The 19672-nt window shown below is 48.4% G+C and overlaps 1 protein-coding gene across 3 annotated transcripts in view; it reads right to left on the reverse strand.

Annotated features, from left to right (window-relative positions):
* Positions 1-18597, reverse strand: part of FGD5 (FYVE, RhoGEF and PH domain containing 5) — a 113151-nt gene extending 94554 nt beyond the window's left edge. For 2 of the 3 annotated variants that reach the window (XM_037139356.2, XM_037139355.2), the window contains exons 1-2: positions 18103-18597; positions 6948-9612 (exon numbers count right to left, since the gene is read on the reverse strand). In XM_037139356.2, coding sequence (XP_036995251.2) covers positions 6948-9612; positions 18103-18115 — 2678 coding nt within the window. In that variant the 5' untranslated portion in view covers positions 18116-18597. Of the gene's footprint in view, positions 1-6947; positions 9613-14236; positions 14345-18102 lie in introns of all 3 variants that reach the window. The other variant, XM_037139357.2, reaches the window with a different exon arrangement.
* Positions 18598-19672: the final 1075 nt, after the last annotated feature.

Genomic DNA, 19672 nt, shown 5'->3' on the forward strand with positions numbered 1-19672 from the left:
TCCCTGCTTCCCATCTCTCCAACCCCTCCACTCTCCACTCTGCCAACAAGGTGTCCGTGCCAATGCACCTTCCCCACTCTGGGTATGACTAACTCTCCAAGCGGACACACGAGGCCCTTCTCCGCTGGGTCCCAGCCTGCCTTCCCAAGCTCATCTCACAGACATGCACACTGAGCTCCAGCTGCACACTTCACAGTTCTTTCGTACCGCCCAGACACACACACAGACACGTACTCTTCCTCGATTGTTTGTCTCCGTCACGAACTCCTGTTCCTCTGGCAATACCCATCTCAAGTGTCTCCCAAATAGACCCCTCCAGAACTGTTTGGAGGGACCTCTAACAAAGCCTTGTCACACTGGTCTCCAATGACCTCTGTTGGTCTCCCCAGCCAGACTGAAAGTCCTTGAGGGCAGGGGCAGAAGATGCTGAGCAAACTTTAGGAAAATCCTGAGAGTGTGTCAATGAGCTGAGCCAGTGTGACATTCTACGGTAAGAACTGGGAACTAGAAAAAGATGGCGTTCGAATTTAGTCCTTAAGCCTTTCAACCCAATCTCCTCAGTATATTCTCCATACCTGTAGATGATGTGAACCATTTTTCAGACTAAACATTTCAAGGCATCTCCAGAAGCAAGAAGAAATAGTTTTCACTGCAGTTTTACCTATTAAAAACCATATTCCTAAGTTCCTCTGTATGTTCTCACACCTTTCTCCTACGTCCTACATCAAAATCCTACTTTTCCTCCAGTGTCCATTCAATGCCGCCCTGTCCACCCTCCTCTGGACTCCTACTCTTTTGGCCCTGAGCATTTTCTACTCACACTTCAGGAAGCCCCCTTCCTCCATCTAATTGTAAGTCCACTGAAGCCATGGTGCCTGGCCCACCTGGCCCTCTCCATCCACACTTCACTTGGCACAGTTCCTTAGCCAGAATTACTCACTTCTCAAATGGTAATTTGCCAAAATTACCAGTTAGCCGGTTAGCCAAAATACTCATTACCTGGATTTTCCCACTCCTCATCCTCATATGCATTCTGTATAATGTGGCCAATCCACAAACTCTTGGGCTTGTAATTTGAGCTTCACTTTTAACTTAGAACAGCTCTGTAAGGACCCGGGCTGGGAGAAGGTAGTAATGAAACGCTGGGCCTCGGACCTGCCCTAGCTCTCTCTGGAAGGCACGAACATTCATGAGCTGTTCCTCCCAGGTGGGTTGAATCACCGAAGCTCCCTTAACGAGCAGTAGATCCCAAACAGATGGCCTGTTCCAGACCCGGAGCTGCTGGTTGCTTCACAGGCACAACTGGCCACAGGAGGGCAAGAGTCCCCACCGTGGCACTGAGGGAGGGAAAGACAGCTGAGTACTTAATCAGCAACTTCCAGGAAGGCTTATCAGTCTTCTTGATGAGTTGCCAACAGAGCAACAAACCCACCAGCCATCAGAGAAGAAATGGAAGTGTTCTGTTTTTCCTGGAGCCTTTTGGACCAACAAGCAAAGCCAACATTTCGCTCATGGCTGTACTAGCCTGTCTCCTGCCAGGGGGACAGACACTCAGCAGCTGTTGGATGGAGACTACCAGCTAACATTTTGCAGCCACAGAAACAGGGTAGAGAGAAGGGCAGTAGATTGAGGGTAAGAAAGAGTTGGTTTCAAATCTTAGTTGGACTAGTTAATACTTTTGTGACAGAGGATAATTTATATCACTTCATTGGGCCTCGGTTTTCTCACTTGGAAAATGGGGCTGGAAATTCCTAATGTGCCTAACTAATTGTAAACAACAAGTGCAGTAACAGCTATAGTCAGAGTCAGAGAGACAGGCACTCCTGCCATTGAGATTTCAGAATCCTAAAACCCCTGCTCTGCAGCCCTGATGCCATTTCGGGCAGGTGTTAGAGGTCACACTGACGCCACACTCCACAGCTGGCTCTCGAAAGGTCCTGGTCCTGGTTTTACTGATGTGATGTCCTGAACACTGTGTCAAACACATGCAGAAGGACAGTCTTGAGAGGGAGAAAGAGAGAGATACCTCCACAGTGACAGGGACCAGATTCTCCACCTATACCCTTGGATTCAAATTCAAATCCTGTATCCATCCCTATGTGACCTTGATCATGTCACATAGTAAGAGCTAATATGTACTGATCATTTCACTATGTGCTGTATTAACTCATGTAAGTCTTAATGACAATATGAGGAAGAAACTATTATACCCTTTTACAGATGAAGAAACTGAGGCAGAGAAAGGTAAATAACTTGCCTCGGGTCACACACACAATAAGTCGTGGAGTGCACAATGAAACTCAGGCAGCTTGGTTCACAAGTCTACATGCTTTAACCACCGTGCTCTCACGGGCTCCCTGGGCTGCATATCCCCCTCTGCAATCCTAAAAAGCTGCCCTACGTACTGGACTGGCCAAAAAGTTTGTGTAGTTTTTTCTGTACAGTGGCTCTAGTGGCACTTAGTTGTCTTTAACTTCATTCAAAACAATTTTGTTAGGTTGTACTGTGACAACTGTATCAGTATGCATTAAAAAAATTAAAATTGGTGGTTTTGTGCAGCCATTTTAATATTGAAGATGGAAAAAGATATACAATATTTTCAGCATATTATGCTTTATTATTTCAAGAAAGGTAAAAATGCAACTGAAACACAAAAAAGATTTGTGCGGTATATGGAGAAGGTGCTGTGACCAGTCAAACATGTCAAAAGTAGTTTCCAAAGTTTCTCGGTGCTATTGATTTTTTGGCCAAATAATTATTTGCTGTGGGGCTGTGTTATGCATTGGAAGATGTTTAGCAGCACCCCTGGCCTCTGCCCACTAGAAGCTAATAGAAGGAGACAGCCGACGTGTTCAAAATATCCAAATCAATAAAGTTGTTGGTGAAAATGAAAAATGTGTCTTTTATTTTACAGAGAAAACTAAATGGACTTTTTGGCCAACCCAGTTCATCAAAAACAATATGCATTAATGAATGGAGAGAGTGCTGGACAGAAAGAGATGAGAGAAAGTCAGCGTGGGAATATGTTAATGGCATATGCTAGGGGGTGAGTATATGAACATTCGCTATAAAAACGACTTTTTTGTAAGTTTGAATATTTTCATTATGACATGTTGAGGAAAGTAGCATCAGAGATCTGTGCTGATGTATAATGCTGTGATTAAGGTGGACTTAACATCATGCAAAAAAAATAAACATACAATTACAGGGCTTTGAATGAGACACTTAGGACAAACGAGTTTTTGTAGTGTTTTGCAACAAATGGGCATTTTGTAAGTATACACAAAACACAGTGGTTGCCAAAGATAGGCACTTAATTACAGTTCTTTCCAGAATGCTTGTGAAGCTCAAAATCACCTACTTGCGTGGAATCATAAAAACCCTGGTCATCAACATACATTTTTAAGCTCCTAGTGCACAACCAACACACTGAGATGCCATATGGATATTCAGAAGTCGGGACTAGGTTCCCCAACCAGGAACACTGACTGAGGACATAAACATCCTATTTGAAAAGCAAGAATGTTGGATAATATCCCTAGTCCCTTTTTCCTCCAAAAGGGTCAATTTAGGAAAAAAGAATGCTTGTGGATAAAATTTAAAGGATGACAAAACCTTTTTTGTATAGCATGGGGAAAATGTATGTAGGTAATGTGCACATATACAATTTTATTTTATGGGATGGAAGACTGTTAGTAAGAATACTATTATAGCTCCTGAAATGTTATTATCTGTGTATACAATCTCAGAGGAAGTAACTGCATGGAGGAAACTTCATCATCATCCATTAGCCCCTGAGCTGCTGCTCTGATTTAGGGGTCCCTGAGGGCTCTCTGAATTCGATTATATGCTCTACCCTTTCTTGAAAGGAGGTATTTTTAGTGGAAAAAGAATTTGGATTTAAATAACATTAAACCACGCCACTTTTCAGCCCTATGTAGAAAGTCTGTGTGGTGCCAGGATGCCTGTGACGTCTCTCCCTGTTTAACAAAGGGCCCCTGGCCTCCGGCTCCCAGCCTTGGCAAGTAATAACCTCAAGCTAGATTGTACCTGTTGTTTTATTTTCCTTTGTATTTTATTTGTACAATTGCCTTCTACTGATGGCAACGGATACTGTCTTTTTCCACTTTCTAACAGTAACATAAAATTTCCTTTCCAAATACTTTTTGTCATGTAAAAAAGATGGACTGTTTGAAAGACAAATAATAGGCAAGTAAGAGTATAAGTGGTATAAGAGAAATATAAAAGTGGTGCAGGAAAGGTCAATGGTGAAATATATAGATCTGCTCCAATCTTCCCATTTTACGGATGAGGAAACTGTGCCCTGCCCTCCCCGAGATCCCACAGCAAGTCAGTGACTGAGTGGGCTTTAAACCCTTGTCTCCCGATGCACTCGCTGTTCCCGAGCTCTTTCAGCACTGCTGATATGCATTTGGCTTCTGCCTCTAATAGTCAAACTTACTCAAGGTATAGGGCAGAGTAAGTAGCAGGAGGAAGAATAAACTGCCTCCCTGACCTCTTGTCCCATCCAACCCGAAGCACCCCTGGGCCTGTCTCGAATCGGTAGCACCCTCCACTAAGATTCTCAAAGCTCCCATTCAGGCGAAGCAGCAGAGGGCCCCCCCGCCCCCTTGGCAGTCCCTCGTGCCTCTCGACTTGTTGTGTCTGAAACCTCCCTTGCCCAGACCTGCTTCAGCCCAAAGCGGGGATTTTTCTCCCGCTCTGCTTCCATCTGTTTCGTGCAGGAAAACGGAAGAAAGCTTTGCTCACTGATTGATGTCCAAGAGGATGTGGTTCCTGCACGGGAGATTTATCTCAGTCAGTCTGGCCTTTGGTGAAACAGTATCAGAGTGGGGGACAGAGCTTTGGAAATTCAGAGTCTGACAGGATACTCGACCAACGCCCCAGGCCGTAGCATCAACTGTGAGATGTGCAGGGAAAGCCACCTAGTACAGTGTAAGCACACAGCACATAGCGCACAGCAAGCAGTGAAGATATAGTAGCACTGGCATTTTCCTGGGTATTTTATTCCCTTATAGTTTTGTTAGTTTGGATGAAGGAATCTTTGTTTTTTGGATAAATTACAGATCAAGACAACAGGCCTTCGAGTATGGCCAGATAGCCTGCGCACTGCACAACCCCAGAGGGCACCGAGTACAGACCAGAAGGTGAATGTGCCCTGGGTTGTGGAGTGTGCTGAATGCACAACCAGACTCGGCGTCCGGCAGCATAATTCACTGCAAATTCCTGGAAGAGTTGGGAAATCGAAACTCTAGCACTGATTTCTCTACTAATGTGCTGAGAGACCCTTGGCAAGTCCCTTTCCCTCTGTGTGCCTCAGTTCCCTCCTCTGTAAGAGGATCAGATATTATCTAAAGGTCCCCTCCAGCCACAAAATTGATTCTACAGAAGCAGAGTTCAATTTCTAAATGGCTGTCACACAGAAGAGGAAATGGGCTCGCTCACCTGGCTTCAGAAGGAAGAGCCAACATGAGTGGGTTAGGGATATTAGATGGAGATAGCTTTAATTCAGTCAGAAAGAAAAACTTTCTAGCAACAGAGAAGGCAGCTCTGAGAGGTGGTGAGCTCCTTGTGGCTTGAGGAATTCAAGTAGAGACTGGGTTAAGAGAGAAACCTGTTAGAGGTGGGAGGTTTGACCATATGCCCCTTGATATGCTTTCCAGCATGGAGATTTTATGGTTTCAAAGCTTGGTTTTATTTTCATTAATGCTAGGAGGCACTGGCCTAGGGTTGGGTCTCATCAAATCCTGCTGATAACCATTAATGCAATGACCTTGTTGGCTCTTTTCCTCTCGCCCTCTAAGAGTTCCCACGCATCCACATTCTCCAAACTAAACCCAGGACCTCCAGCAGGATAGGTGTTTGCCTCTGCTCCAGCAAACGAATGTTTTCTTCCACTATTTTATAACAGCCTTGCCCAGGCTTGGGGTAGGCAGAAGGTAGAGCCAGAATGGGGAATCATATAAAAAACTCAGGAGAATAAACCATACAAACACCTCAAGCATCTATACTCCAGTAACACTAGTGCTAATTGTAAATCATTCTTACCTATCCATTGCTGCAGGTCCCGCAGGAAGTCCTAGCAGCAACAGCTGTGTGGAACTAGGCTGAGCTAGTGCACACGAGGGGAAAGAGTCAGGATTTCCTTTAAAATCACAACCATTTTGGCTTTTCATGAATTCTGACTGACAGAGACCGAACTGTATCACCTTTAAGTTGTATCCACAAGGAACAGCAAGACTTGGCAATCATCCACTTACTTGATCAATAGGGCTTTCAGTTAGTCTTGTGAAGGTGGGATCAGAAAACCCCCACTGCTGTCAATAATTCCAGTGTTTCACCCACACTTCCAAGGTGAACGAATTCCACCCCCCAAATCAGCTTGGATGTACCTCTTAAAGACTTCTATTCATAAATTTAGCTCAGGGCAACTGTGGCTTTTTAAATAAATAAATGATCTTTTCTAGTTCTCTTCAGTAGAGTGTATATTTACATAATAAAAAGGTATAAATCTCAATTTGGGGTATTTTTCTGATGGCAAAAGATACTTCATTTGGCAAGATTCCAAAATCTCTCTTGATGATTTTCCCAGGGAGGAAAAGTAAAGCCATCTACCCAGATGAGAACTATACCCCGGGTAATGCAAATATACACACTCACGTTTATACTGAATTTAGCATTTTAGGTAATACTCTCACGTAGATGATCTATTCTGATCTCCTCAAACACTGTGCCCTGACGTAGAATGAATTCCATTTCACAGATGATGTAACTGAGGTTCAGAGAGGTAAAGCCACTCACCTGAGTCACGCAACTAGAAATAGAGCATGAGGCTGAAAAGCAAGTCCTTTCTGTCCTCTACACCTAAGTTTGCCCCTCAGAACGTTACACTTGCTAAACAACAAAGAAAACTAATTTCACAGTACCTTTCTGCTTCTTGGTCTACACTCTGCTGCTTGCTCTCGAAGGTATTGAAGCTGCTCATGTCCACATAGCCATCATTTTCATTTGCTGTAGACAGGGCTCTGCTCTGGTCTTCAAACAGCTTTGTAAACGTCCCAGCCCTGGCAGGTCTCCGGGGCGGAATCTGGATATTCTCATAGTCCGAGTTCATAGCTGGAATGTTCTCATAGTCTGAAGTGTCAGCATTGGGGAATGAGATGGACCGGGGCTTGGTCAGGGGCAAGGGCAAAAAGGGGGGCCGGGAGCGGTCTTCGAAGGACTCTACTCGGGACACTGTCCTGCTGAAGGGGACGCCTTTCCTCTTGCCATCCCTGTAGAAAATGAGAGAGGACGGCGATTCGGAAGCCCGGAGCTTGCCAGTCCGGGTCTTAAGCTGAGGGGAGTTACTGAGGCTCCTGCGGTCAATTTCCAGAAGCCGGGAGGGGCCATGGTAACTGGATTCTGAAGAGGACCTGGAAGAAGACACATTGACATCCACGTGCACTTTGTTCTCCGTCTTCTTCTTAAAAGTCAGTGCCAGGAACCGCTTAAAGGACGACTTCTTCTTCTTGCCGTGCTTGTCTGGGGGCTCGCTCTCGATCAGGAGTGAGGGAGAGCTCTTTGTGATGGGCTTCTTGGTGATGCAGGCCAGGTCAAAAGGTGGTGGGATGTCGACCACAGAAGACGGCGTTGATGTGCCGCTGGACGGAAGGTGGTTCCTCTGGGAGAAACTCCCAGAGGAGCCAATCACACAGGGCAGAGAGAGGTTGTCATCTTTCCTTTTGATCCGATGGTCATCTAAGCTACACGCCTCAGGCTCCCTGTACACAGAGACGGGGATCTCTCGGCCTTCTACAGAGAATGAACGAGGGTAGAGAGTGAAGGCTCTGGGCTTTGCTGGTAAAGCCCTGCTGGCTTCCAGTGGCTTCCCCTCCAATGATAAAACCATCTTTCTTGCCTCCTCGGTGGTACCTCCAATGCCAATGGCTGGCAAGGAGACAGCTTCTGGTACAGTTTCTTCTGGGACAGTTTCGGGGACATAGCCAGCCACCTTCCCGGAGTGGGGCCTGGCCCTTGAGATGATGTTCTTTCTGTCGATGGGGACCAGGCCACCCTCAGCATCAGAGTTTACTTCTTTCGAGCCATAACCACTCAGAGCATCTGATGCAGCCTGTGTCTCAGGCTTTTCTCCCTCTCCAGAGTCAGTCCCGCACACCGAGTCGACTCCCATCTCATAGGGGTTGGTGAGCGCGTCGTCTGTGGCATCCTCATCCTCTGGCAGGATCACCACGTCAGGGACAGAGAGGCCCTCCCCAGTACTATCCTGCAGGGAGCCACGCTGGTCACACAAAGTTCCAGCCGTGGTGTTCTGTTCTGCACATGTCCCCGACTTTGCTTCCTGCCCTGACTCTAAACCTTTCAGTGACTCAGAAAAGGAAGAGTAGCTTTCACTACAGAAAGAGGTGCTCTCTGTAGGGAAGAACTCATAGGGACTTCCTGAGAGTGAGGTCACAACGTCGTCCTCACAGTCATTCTCGAAAGGAATGATCTGGCAGCTCTCCTCCGCAGGTTCGCCCTGTACGGAGTCTTCACCTTCTTGAGCAACCTCTCCCTCCTCTGGGGTGGCTGCTGCCATCTCTTCCTGATCAGTTTTCTCATCTTGGTCAGGGGGTTCATCCTGGTTGCCATCACCTGAGGCATCTTCACACTCCTCAGAGATGTCATGGCTTTCTGTGACTATGTCCACCTCCTGGATGCCTGTGGCCAATCCCTCATTCTCCAAGGGTTCCTCATTGGCATCTTCAGCATCCTCTTCAGCGGGCCTGTCAGAATCCGCATACTCATCTTGTGCCCCTGGTTCTGCATTGGCACCGCCTTCCTCACCATCCTCCTCTGCCTCCCTGGGTGTCCCAGGGGGGCCAGGCTCCTTGCCAGATGCTTCTGGACCCTCTAAATTAACTTGAGTTAGAATGATATCACTTGGAAAGACTGCCTCTCCATCCCAAGGGCCCCTGTCCTCCAGGTTGTACATGTTGTGTTCTTCCACCAGCTTCTCTTCCTCCTCACTTGTGAGATTCTGCTCCTCTGCCCTGGGGTCTTGGGCGCAATCATCAGCCCCTGTGTTCTCAGGAATGGGGGCCATACCTTCATCAGCCTCTCCACTCAGCACCACTTCGGCTGGGGCTGCCGCTTCCTCAGCAGCTCCTGTCCCCTCTGCCTCAACCCCATCCTGGGGTTCCTCTTCCCCAGCGGCACCTGGAGGCACCAGGACTGCATTCTCCACAGACTCCCCATCCCTGGGCTCGTCCTCTCTCAGTGGAGCTCTGGGGACCACAATGTAATCCTCATCAGCCCCGGCCTCGGAGCACTCCTGGTTGGACTGTTGCTCTTCATAAAGGCCCCTGTCCACACAGAGCAACTTCCCGTTGCTGCATTTGTTCAAGCTGTTGATCATGTACACACTGGCCCTCCACTCAGTGGGGGTATCCAGCCTGGGCTTAGGGGCAATTGGGGGTTTGGGGCCCCTTGACATGGAGTTGGGACTGTGAAGACTGTTGGGCCTGGGTGATGAAGGGAATTTGGGTGCCGTCACTGGCGTGAGGGGACTGGCAGTCTTTGGCTTGGGAGCAACCGGTGGTTTTGGTGAATCTAAAGGATAAAAACAGAGAAGGAGACAAAAATACAGTTACCTTTATTTCCACTCCTCCTTATCATTTTTGAGATAGCATTGAAGATGGTTTCCCTGCTCATGTGAACCCAATCTACCATGTTTTATCTTAGGTTTATGTCTCCCCATCACCTTTAAAATCCCTTGATCTTCCACTAAAGATCCATTCTGTAAACAAAGTAGCCAGACCTTTCTTCTACACAGTCCTGCTAACAAAATCCAAATGAATGACATCTTGTATCCATCAAATAAAGGTATATAGATCATTGCACTCATTTATTCAACAACTATTTATTAAACACTTTCTATGTGCCAGGTAGGTACCCAAGAGACAATGTTGAACTTGGCGGTCACCATCCCTGCTGCCATCATAGAGCTTACATTCATTCCACAGTTAATTCATTGAATACTTGCATCTATTTGCATAGCACTGTAGACAGCAGGGTCTTCCAGGATGAAGAAGAGAACACCTCTGCTGACTACTCACGGCTGAGTTATGGGGACAAGCCTCATAGCACAATTGGAGGACAGAGCTGTACACCCTTGAAATATTATAACTGAGTAGCCATTATCTCATTCCCTCAAGAATAGCACACCCAAGGCTTGTGACAGTGATATACTGTATGATTCTCCTGAGGGTCGCCTCTGAATTCCACATGGTACAGAATGGTGTCCAGCTAAGCGCCCTGCATCCAAATTTTACAGTGTCTGAATTTCATGGGAGAAATGATACGGTATTTTACAACATGGATGTTTGAAAAAGGCCTCTTCCCTTGTGAATGGTGACAGCCTATTAACCTCAGCAGAATAAAAGATGTGCTACAAACGTACATGCAATAGGAGTTCAAGAAGCAAGAGTTGCTATGGCTAGGGAAGACCTCTTGGAGGAGAAATTTCAGCTAAATATTTCAGGATGGAAGGGACCTGGACAAGTATACAGTCAAGAGAGTAGTCACCCACTTCAAGTTCGACATGTCTCCCACCAGAAGCCAGCCCATGCCTCCTGCCTGAATCTCTGAGCCCCTGATTTCCGGTCAGAGTGAGGAAAGCAGATTTCCAGGAATGCAACTCCATCCTGACAAGCCAGTTTCAAAAGACCTGCCTGGCTCCCTACTGCCCACGTGTTAGGGGGTATAAATCTCACTCCAGCCCAAGTCTCATCTCCCAGTTCCATTCCCACTAAGGCTTGCGCCTGACACGCAGCAGCTTCAGAGTGCCAGCCTGGCTGTGACAGAAAGAGAGTGGAGCAGAGGGCTGGAGGTCTGTCAGCAAACGCTTCTCTTCCCCATGCATTTGACTCTCAGGTAAATCCCTGAAGCATCTAACCCCAGTTGAATCTAATCCGGGGCTGTCGGACTGAAACATAATGTGAGCCACATTTATATTTACATAGTAAGTTTTCATTTTCTCATATCCACATTAAAAAGTCAAAATGGAACAGGTGAAATTCATTTTAACAATATGGTTTTTGAACTCAATATATCTAGAATATTATTTTGAATACCATCACTTAATCAGTGAATCATGTTTGGATCAACATGTAATCAGTATACAAAACTTATTAATGAGTTATTTGACATTCTTTTTTGAACTAAGTGTGTTTTGTACATACACCAGGTCACAGTTCAGACTAGCCACATTTCAAGTGCTTAGTCACCACTTGTGGCTGGTGGCTATGGCCGGTAGGTCAGCACAGCTCTGACAAGAGACATCTCCATGGGACTGTCTCATTGGCACCTCAATTCAAGATGTCTGAAGCCAAAGTCAATAACATCTCCCCAAACTGGCAGGACCACGTTAAATTCAAATGAGGCCCCAAAGGGAAAAAAAAAGGCCTGGAGAGGTAACAATGCAGGGTTACAAAGCCTGCGCACTCTGTGCCTAAAAGGGTTTCATTTCAGAGCCCTTTTACTTATACTTTGCACATACAAACTTATACTTTTGCACATATCTAACAAACTTGGTTGTCTGGTTTCCCAATGCACAGCTAATTAGAAGGGGCAGGGGGAGAAAGTTAGAGTGGGAACACTGCCCGCTGTAAGATGTGGTAGCTGCGAGCAGAAAAGGGAGAGAAGAGGTACAGCTGTCGAAGTACCCACTGTTAACACACCCACAGCATCAACCGTCTAACCTGCATCTACAATTGTCTGCATCAGTGGCCAGGCCTTAAACATCCAGGCAACAAGCCAGCATCTTCAAGATGTAATATGTGACTTCCCAACTCCTTGCTTCCATAAGCAATCAAGTATATCCTCATTCAGAAAAATATCAGTCCAGGCTGGGAGGGGGGGGAAGCCACCCAAATCTGGAGCTTAAACAACTAAGCTCACTGTGTAGTAACAGAGTGGGCCTCTGGAGCCTGACTGATCCAGGTTCAAAATCTGGCTTTGCCACTTACACGCTGTGAAACTGAGCCTCAATTCCCTCATTTGTAGAATGGGTACAATAGTAGCACCTACTCCCAAAGGGCTGTTGTGAAGATTACAAGATATATATTGGCCCTGAACAGTGTCACTCGGTTGCTTGGGTGTCAACCCGCAAAGCGAAAGGCCGCCAGTTTGATCCCTGGTCAAACCCGCATCCCAACATGCCTGGGTTGCGGGTTTGGTTCCTGGTTGGGGAGCTTATGAGAGGCAACCCATCAATATTTCTCTCTTAAATTGATGTTTCTCTCCCTCTCTTTCCCTCCCTCTAAAAATAAATAAATAAAATCTTTTAAAAAGATATATATTAAAAGTGGTAAGTAGCAGGCCTTCACAAAGGAGCACTCAATAAACAGTAGCTATTACTGTCCTAGTAAAGCCTGTCTTTGCCTATCCCGTATCTTCCTCTGGTGTAGGTCTTGCCCTACACCGATATGCATAGTATGTAATATTAGCTTCACGCTCTTAACATCAGGTGTCAGGCATGGGCATGAAATTATTCCTGGGGGGCAAAGACTTTCATTTCTTATCCTTAACAGGTGGTATTTCACATGGGCACCCTGAGACCTGACAGAGGGACAGAAAGGCCATGAAAAACGACCGTCACTCTGACTATATCACCCCCACCCCCACCCCATCCTTCATCCAATCAAGCTATTGATCTGTGGGCACCATCTCCCCGGGAAAGGTTACAGTGGGTGTCTGAGGCGTGATCCTGCAAGAAAATGCCTTCTCCATAGAGCCCTTAGGAATGATAAGTAACAATGCAGCAACCAAGCCCTGCTTCCAGCTCTGAAATCAAAGGATGCCAGAATCAGAAAGGCCTCACTGAGCCCTGGCTGGTGTAGCTCAGTGAATTGAGCATGGGCCTGTGAAGCAAAGGGCCGCCAGTTCGATTCCTAGTCAGGGCACATGCCTGGGTTGCAGGCTGGGTCCCCAGTAGGGGACACATGAGAGGCAACTACACATTGATGTTTCTCTCCCACTCTTTCTCCTTCCCTTCCCCTCTCTCTAAAATAAATAAAATATTTTTTTAAAAAAGAAAGGCCTCATTGAAAGATAGGGAAACTGAGGCACAGACAGGGCAGATGAGTGGCATGGAGTGACTCAGCAAATCTGGAGCGGGGCACAGATAGAATATGGGTTTCCTGCTGTAGGCAGCTGAACCACTGCCTTGACCCTTTGGCCCCTAAGCATTTCCTCCACAGGGGAAACTCAAGACTCTTGGCTTCCAGTGAGGCAGAGGAGAGAGAAAATGCAGGGAAACTGAGGCCAAAGACACCGGGAACAGCTAGCTAGGTAAGAAATTTAAGTAAGGATGAGTCTAGAGCTCAGAAATACTAACAGACCGCAAAGTGAATGACTTTCATTAGCTCCCACCCAATTTCCTTTAATCCGGTTCCATTAAATAGATATTGATTAAGCACCTACTATGTGCCCGGCACTCATTTAGAATCTTTGGGTACATCAATAAATGAAACACAGACACTGTCTTTTAGAGACCTTATCTTCTAGTGGTAGGATATAAGCAAATACAAAGGGTATCTTACATATTGTGTGACATTAGATGATCACAAAGTCTAAGAAAAAACATTAGGAGTTGAGGGTTTTTGCAATTTTAAGTACAGTGACCAGGACAGGTTTCATGTAGAAGATATTACAGCGAAGACTTGAAAGGTGAGGGAAGCCAGAACCTAGTATACACAGCAAGTTTAAGGAGGTAAGAGTGGCTGCAGGGAAGTGAGCAAGAGAGAAGGAGAAGCAGGAGATGACGTCCCAGGGGCTGTGGGGAGGGCGTAAATTGTTGAGGGCCTTAAGAGGGAGAAGGACACAGTCACTCGAGCTATTGTGCTGAAGTTAATAGAAGAGGTGAGTATGGATGCAGGGAGACCTGTGAGGAGCTCTTACAATAATCCAGGCAAGAGATGAGAGAGGTTTGGACCCAGCTGACAGCAGTAGAAATGGTCAACGAGTCACATTCCAAACAGGAAGGGAGAGCTGGTGGAATATACTGACAATTTGGATATGGGGTATAAGAGAAAAAGAAAAGTCAAGGACAGTACCAAGCTTTTGAGTCAGAGCAACTGGAAAAGTGGAGTGGCTACCAACTGAGCTGGAGAAGCCTGCATGTGCTAGAGAGGGAAACAACATTTTCAGTCTGCACGTGTTAGATCCGAGTTACCTTTCATACACTGTGGCGGAGACGTCAAGTGGGCCCTTGGGTATTCCGGTCTGGGTTCTGGGAGAGGTATGGCTGGAGGTATCCATCACAGAGATGGAAGGCATGAACCTGGCGAAATCATCAAGCAAAGAAGTGTGGACTGAGAAAATAGCAGGACCAAGGAGGGAGAGAGGAGGAGCCAGCAAAGGAGACTGAGGAGGGAGCAAAGAAAATGAAAAAAAAGTGTAAAGGCTTCCAGCTCTGCTCCCTCACAAAAAGGAACCCTAGAGCCCCTGCTCTTGGTACAAAGTCATCTGAGTCTCAGACCCAGTCTGCCTGGAGAAGGCTCAGAGAGGTAGCACTGGGGTGCACGCTGAAGGACGGGGAGGATTTCACAACTGAAAAGGAGGCTGAGTATTCCCAGTAGGGGGAAGAGAGTGTGAAGAGGCCCAGAGGCAGTTAGATGCAAAACCCTTTGGGAGTGTAGTAGAGTCCAGTTTGGCTGAGGTTAAGTATGACGAGGGTAGGAGGATTACGGGGTACATCAGAGCTGGGGGGTTCCTTCTCTGGGTTAAACTTAACTTCTAATTACTCAGAATGCAGCATGGATGGAGCTGCTACCTCCTGACTCCTTCCAGCTGCTGAATGAAACTTCTCTCTCCCTGTATCACAGAATCTGGGGGTTATGACTTCCCCAGCCTGAGTTATCAATGCCCAGGACCTCCTGACAATCTGCTACGACTCAGGATAACTTGAATGCAAGTACCCTTCAAGCCAAGATGCCAAGAGTTAACTGGGGGGTAGGGGAACCACAGTGACAGGAGGAAGAGATTTTTAACAGCTTCTGCTGATAGAAATCATCCCCAGCCAGCCCCATGTATGAGTTTATATTTTCTTTCTCTGCTTTAATTAAATACCTGTCACTCACACATTCATGCTCGCTGTTCCCTTGTCAGATGTATAGAGGTTCAACTAGAAGAGGCATTGGAAGAACTGGAATAGGAGTCCAGAGCTCTGATTTCCATTCCTGGTTCTGCCCTTAATTGGAGGCAAGTCCATTTTCCTCCCAGTTTCCCTATCTGTAGAGTGAGAGGACCACACCAGTCGGTCTGCTCTGGCGACTACAACCTATTAAACTCACAGCTCTTCTTATGTCCCCTAACATCCCTGTCTTTAGTCCCTGAGTCTGTTTCAAATGCAGTTCACTATACTCCCCCTGGAACTCTCATAACCATATGTTCTAAGAGTAATTATCTTCCAATTTCACCTTCCAATTGCATCTTAATTTAACTTTCATTCCTGGGTGCCTGCTGGAATGTCCACACCAAGCCTGATGATTTCTAATTAGGCTGCTGTTAAGCTAGTCCAGTGATCCGCGACAGGGCTTTTATGGGAAGACAGCATGGGACAGAGGTGGAAGAACATGGGCCCCAGGCTCACACAGACCTGGACTTCAACCCCAGCTCTGCCACAAGTCAGCTGTGTGACCTTGGGCACATCACTTTGCCTCTCTGATGATTCTCAGTTTCTTTCTTGGTAACATGGAAGAAATACCTTTTTTCTGAAGGCTTCTGAGAAGTTCAAGGGAAATAACAGACATAAGATGACCAGCAAAGTCAATTGGCAAACACTTCCTGTGTACCTACTATGTGTTAGACACTGCATAAAAAAGTAGGCTCTCAAGCTGGACAGTCTGTGTGTCAACCCTATACTGGCTCCCCATCAAGTCAGTGACCATTAAATCCCCGCAGCTCAGTTTCCCATCTGTGAAATGGAGACTCACCTCACCAGGTCAATGTGAAAACCACACTGATACATGCCTAAAACACTTAAGCAGTACCTGACTCATAGTAAGTACCCAATAAATATTAGGCAGTATTTATTGGTCACTTATAATGGGACAGACACCATTCTAGGCACTTACATGCTTTATCTTATTGAAGCATGAGAACTCGATAACCAAGGTCTTATCCCCATTTTTCAGATGAAGAAACTGAAGCACAGAGAAGTTAAATAGCCTGCTCAAAGTCACATAAAAGTATATGGTGGTTCTGAGATTCAGTCCAATGGAGTCTGAATGCTACAACCACAATGCTACATGACCAGGAAATCCAGAGCATGGCACACAGAAATCATGACGTGAGGTTTCTATCATTGCTACTACACAGAAAGAGGAAGCAGGTTTATGCTGGAGACAAATTACAGGATGGCTGAACCCAAGAGTAGCAACTGCTAAGATTTACTGGGGCCAAACCAGCCGCTCAGGGTATTTCGGCTCACTCCCTCCCCCAGATTCTCAGAGAAGGAAGGGCTTGCCCAAGCAGCGAAACGTGGGAAAGCTGGAATTGCTCTCACCATTGTTTTAAAGTGAGTTTTATTAGGAGGGTAGGAAAAAGCTAGCCTCGCTCTGTGCAGACTATGCCAGAAGAGGCAGGAGGCGACCTTCTTCCTCCAAGGAGTGGCTAGCTGGATGCTGGGACCCACTCCAGCCTTTTCCAGTCCCACAAAGTGGCACCCCTGCTCCTACCTCCCCCTTCATCCTGGGACCCACACTCTAACCGTCCTGGTGTCCACTGACTCAGCAACGAAAGGGCCTGGACCAGGGAGGTGGCTGCTACATTCCTAAGTCCCCAAGTGGCTCCTTTTTTCTTTAGGTCAGTCCAGCCAATGTCTCCAATCTGCACCTCAATCCTAAAACAATGACTTTTTTCATTTAAAAGAGTTTAAAAAGAACAAACCCACCACACACACACACACACACACACACACAACAGCAGCAGCAGGATATGGTTCTAAGACAGTCAAAATGGTGGCTTCCTGTTTCTTTAGGAATGTCTGTTTTGGCCTACGGCTTCAGACAAGGGTGTTGGTTGGGGAGAGACTGCCTTTTGCTTAAATCCAAGAGAAAAAAAGAGAGTAACAATCGCTCCTTGGCAAGCGGATGAAGCAAGTCAGCTAAGACTCTTCCCTTGCTAACTCTTTGAGGGAACTTCCTGCCTTCCCGGTGGATGGAGTCAGGAATCCCAGGAACTGGAGTCCAGGCACCACCCATCTCTGAGTCTCAGTCGCTAAATCTGTTAAATGGCATTCCTCTGGAAAGATCGCTAATATTTGCTGTCAAACACATTCTGGATTGCAAAGAATCCCTGAGCTGGCAAGTCAGATTCACAGGGCAGAGACGTGAGGGATGGGAGGAAACGCCTGGAGTGCAGCTCGGCCTCCACCAGGGTTGTCCCCTTGGCTTTCGGTCCCCTGGGCGAGGCACAAAGTGGGCCCAGCTACGGCGCTGCCAGGGAGTGGGGTGCTGCAGGGAGAAATGATTTAGGGCATTTTAGTCCTACCCGGAGAGTAAGCTCCAAGTCTCGGGGTCTGGAGAGAAAGGAGCCGGAAATCTCTTAGGGGTGCGTCGCCGCCGAGTGATGAAGGACCAGGAATAGACCCCGATGTGGGGGAGACAAGGACGGATCCCGTGTGCTAGGAGGGGTCCCTGAGGGGCCAGCGAGGGTCTGGCAGGGATGAGATGAGGATGTAGGGGCGCAACCAGGTTGCCTCTGCGAAGGGAGCGTCTATCTCCGCTACCTAGCGATCCCTCATTCGGGGAGGCCGCCGTGGGAGTGGGATGAGGGCGTTCACGGCCAGGGTGCGGCCTTGCCGAGACTGAGGGGGCGTCCCTGAGGCTGGACCACTAGGACGGGGCCCCCAGATGATTCTCAGCCTCCTCCGTGAGGAGACTCCCGACCCGCCCCTATCTCAACAGAAGCCCAGCAGAGTAAGGTCGGGATTCTCCGCCGTCGCTCCAGGCGCTCCGCCGGCTTCAACTTGGAGCTCACGGCCGGGGCCCCCTCGTGCGAAGCCCTCGGCGCCCGGGGTTGCGCGAAGCCTCCTACCTGCTCTGTTCATCTTCCAGCGCGAGGAGCCCTAGGCTGCCCGTCGATCCGTCCGTCAATCCGTGCTCGAGAACGCCCCGTGCCTCACTCCATAGTAGCTCCGCGGGTCCCGCACCCCCTGGCGCCCGCCCCGCCCCCCGGCGCGCGCCGTACTTCTTGAGGGGCGCAGGGCCAGTAGGGACGCGGGGTGCTGGGCGCGAGCCTCCAGGGCTCGGGGGGCCGGGGAAGGGGCGCGAGCGCCGGGCGCGGGAGGCGGCGGCGGGGCAGCGTGCGGCGTCGCGTGCTCTCAGACTTAGCGCGGGGCGCTGGGCAGCAGGGCAGGAGGGGCGCGGGGCGCGAGCCTCCGGGGCTGGGCGGGGCCGCGCCGGCAGGGCGGGGAGGGGGCGCTAGCGCGCCGCGTGGGGGGCGTTGTCCGGCGCGGCGAGCCGCGTCCGCTCCTGGCTCTGGGCTCTGCGCGGGGTTCGCTGCGCTGACTGCGACCTGTGTCTGCGCTCTGCCGTCGCTGTCGCCGCCGCGCCTCTGCCCCCTCCTAGACGTTTCCTCCCGCTCCCGAAGAGGAAGGCTTTTTTTTTTTCCTTTTCTGCTCTGTCAGGGATCGAGGGAGCCGAGGGGCGAGGCGTCCCCGTGCACATTTAAAGGGACCGTGGCCACGGGGACTCGGGGAGCCACGTGAGGTTCAAGGGACTACCATCGGGGCAAGGGCAGAGCCGGCGAATTGGTCTTGTGGGGACTTCCTCGTCCCGTTGCCAAACGGACCGTCCATCTTCATTTTCATTTTCATGGACCTTCATTCAGTACTGCACCAGACTCTGTGCTGAGCGCCCAACAAGATAGCCCTAAATTCTTGGCCTCATGGAGCTTAGATGGGAGACACAAATGTGCAAACCAGCATGGGAATTGTTAAAAGTGCAATTTTTGAAACCCTCCCCAGACTCACTGAATCAGAGTCATTCTGATGCAAGCTGGAGTTTGCGAACCCCTGGCGTAGAGAACGGGTGATCAGTGAAGGCCTCCCAGAGGAGGTGATGTTGAAAGGGAGACCTGGTTGATAGGAGCCTGTTTTTGTTCGCGCACCGCACTGTATGACCAGCACCTCCTTGAGATAACCCCTACCAAGCCTCCACCTCGACCTCCCATCTGATTCTTCTTCCTGCTTCCCAGGATAGGTGCTGGGATGGGGACAAGAATGCACAGGAGCTTGTGGGCACTATCAAGTGGAGGGGCTTCAAGCAAAGGAAAGGTCTTTCGGGTAGAGGGAATAGGTTGGGCAAAGATTTAGAGGTGTGAAAAGGCATGGGCTGTTACAGGAGCCTGTGGTGGCTGGCTTGGGGAACAGAGGGTGGTAGTGTTCCCTTGTGAGGTACAGAGGGCCAGAGTGAGAGGTGGTCTGACTGCCATTCTTTGTGCCAGGTGGTCCTGGATAGCCAGTTATTTTCACTGCATAGATGAAACACCTCTTGGCTTTAAGCATGGGTATCACTTGGGAGCTCGTTGGATGCACAGGGCCTCAGGCCCAACCCTGACCCACTGAACCAGAATCTGCATTTCAACTAGATCTTCAGGTGATCTG

Source organism: Artibeus jamaicensis, unplaced genomic scaffold, assembly GCF_021234435.1.
Source record: "Artibeus jamaicensis isolate MK-2021 breed Jamaican fruit bat unplaced genomic scaffold, CSHL_Jam_final contig_519, whole genome shotgun sequence".
Taxonomy (NCBI): Eukaryota; Metazoa; Chordata; class Mammalia; order Chiroptera; family Phyllostomidae; genus Artibeus; species Artibeus jamaicensis.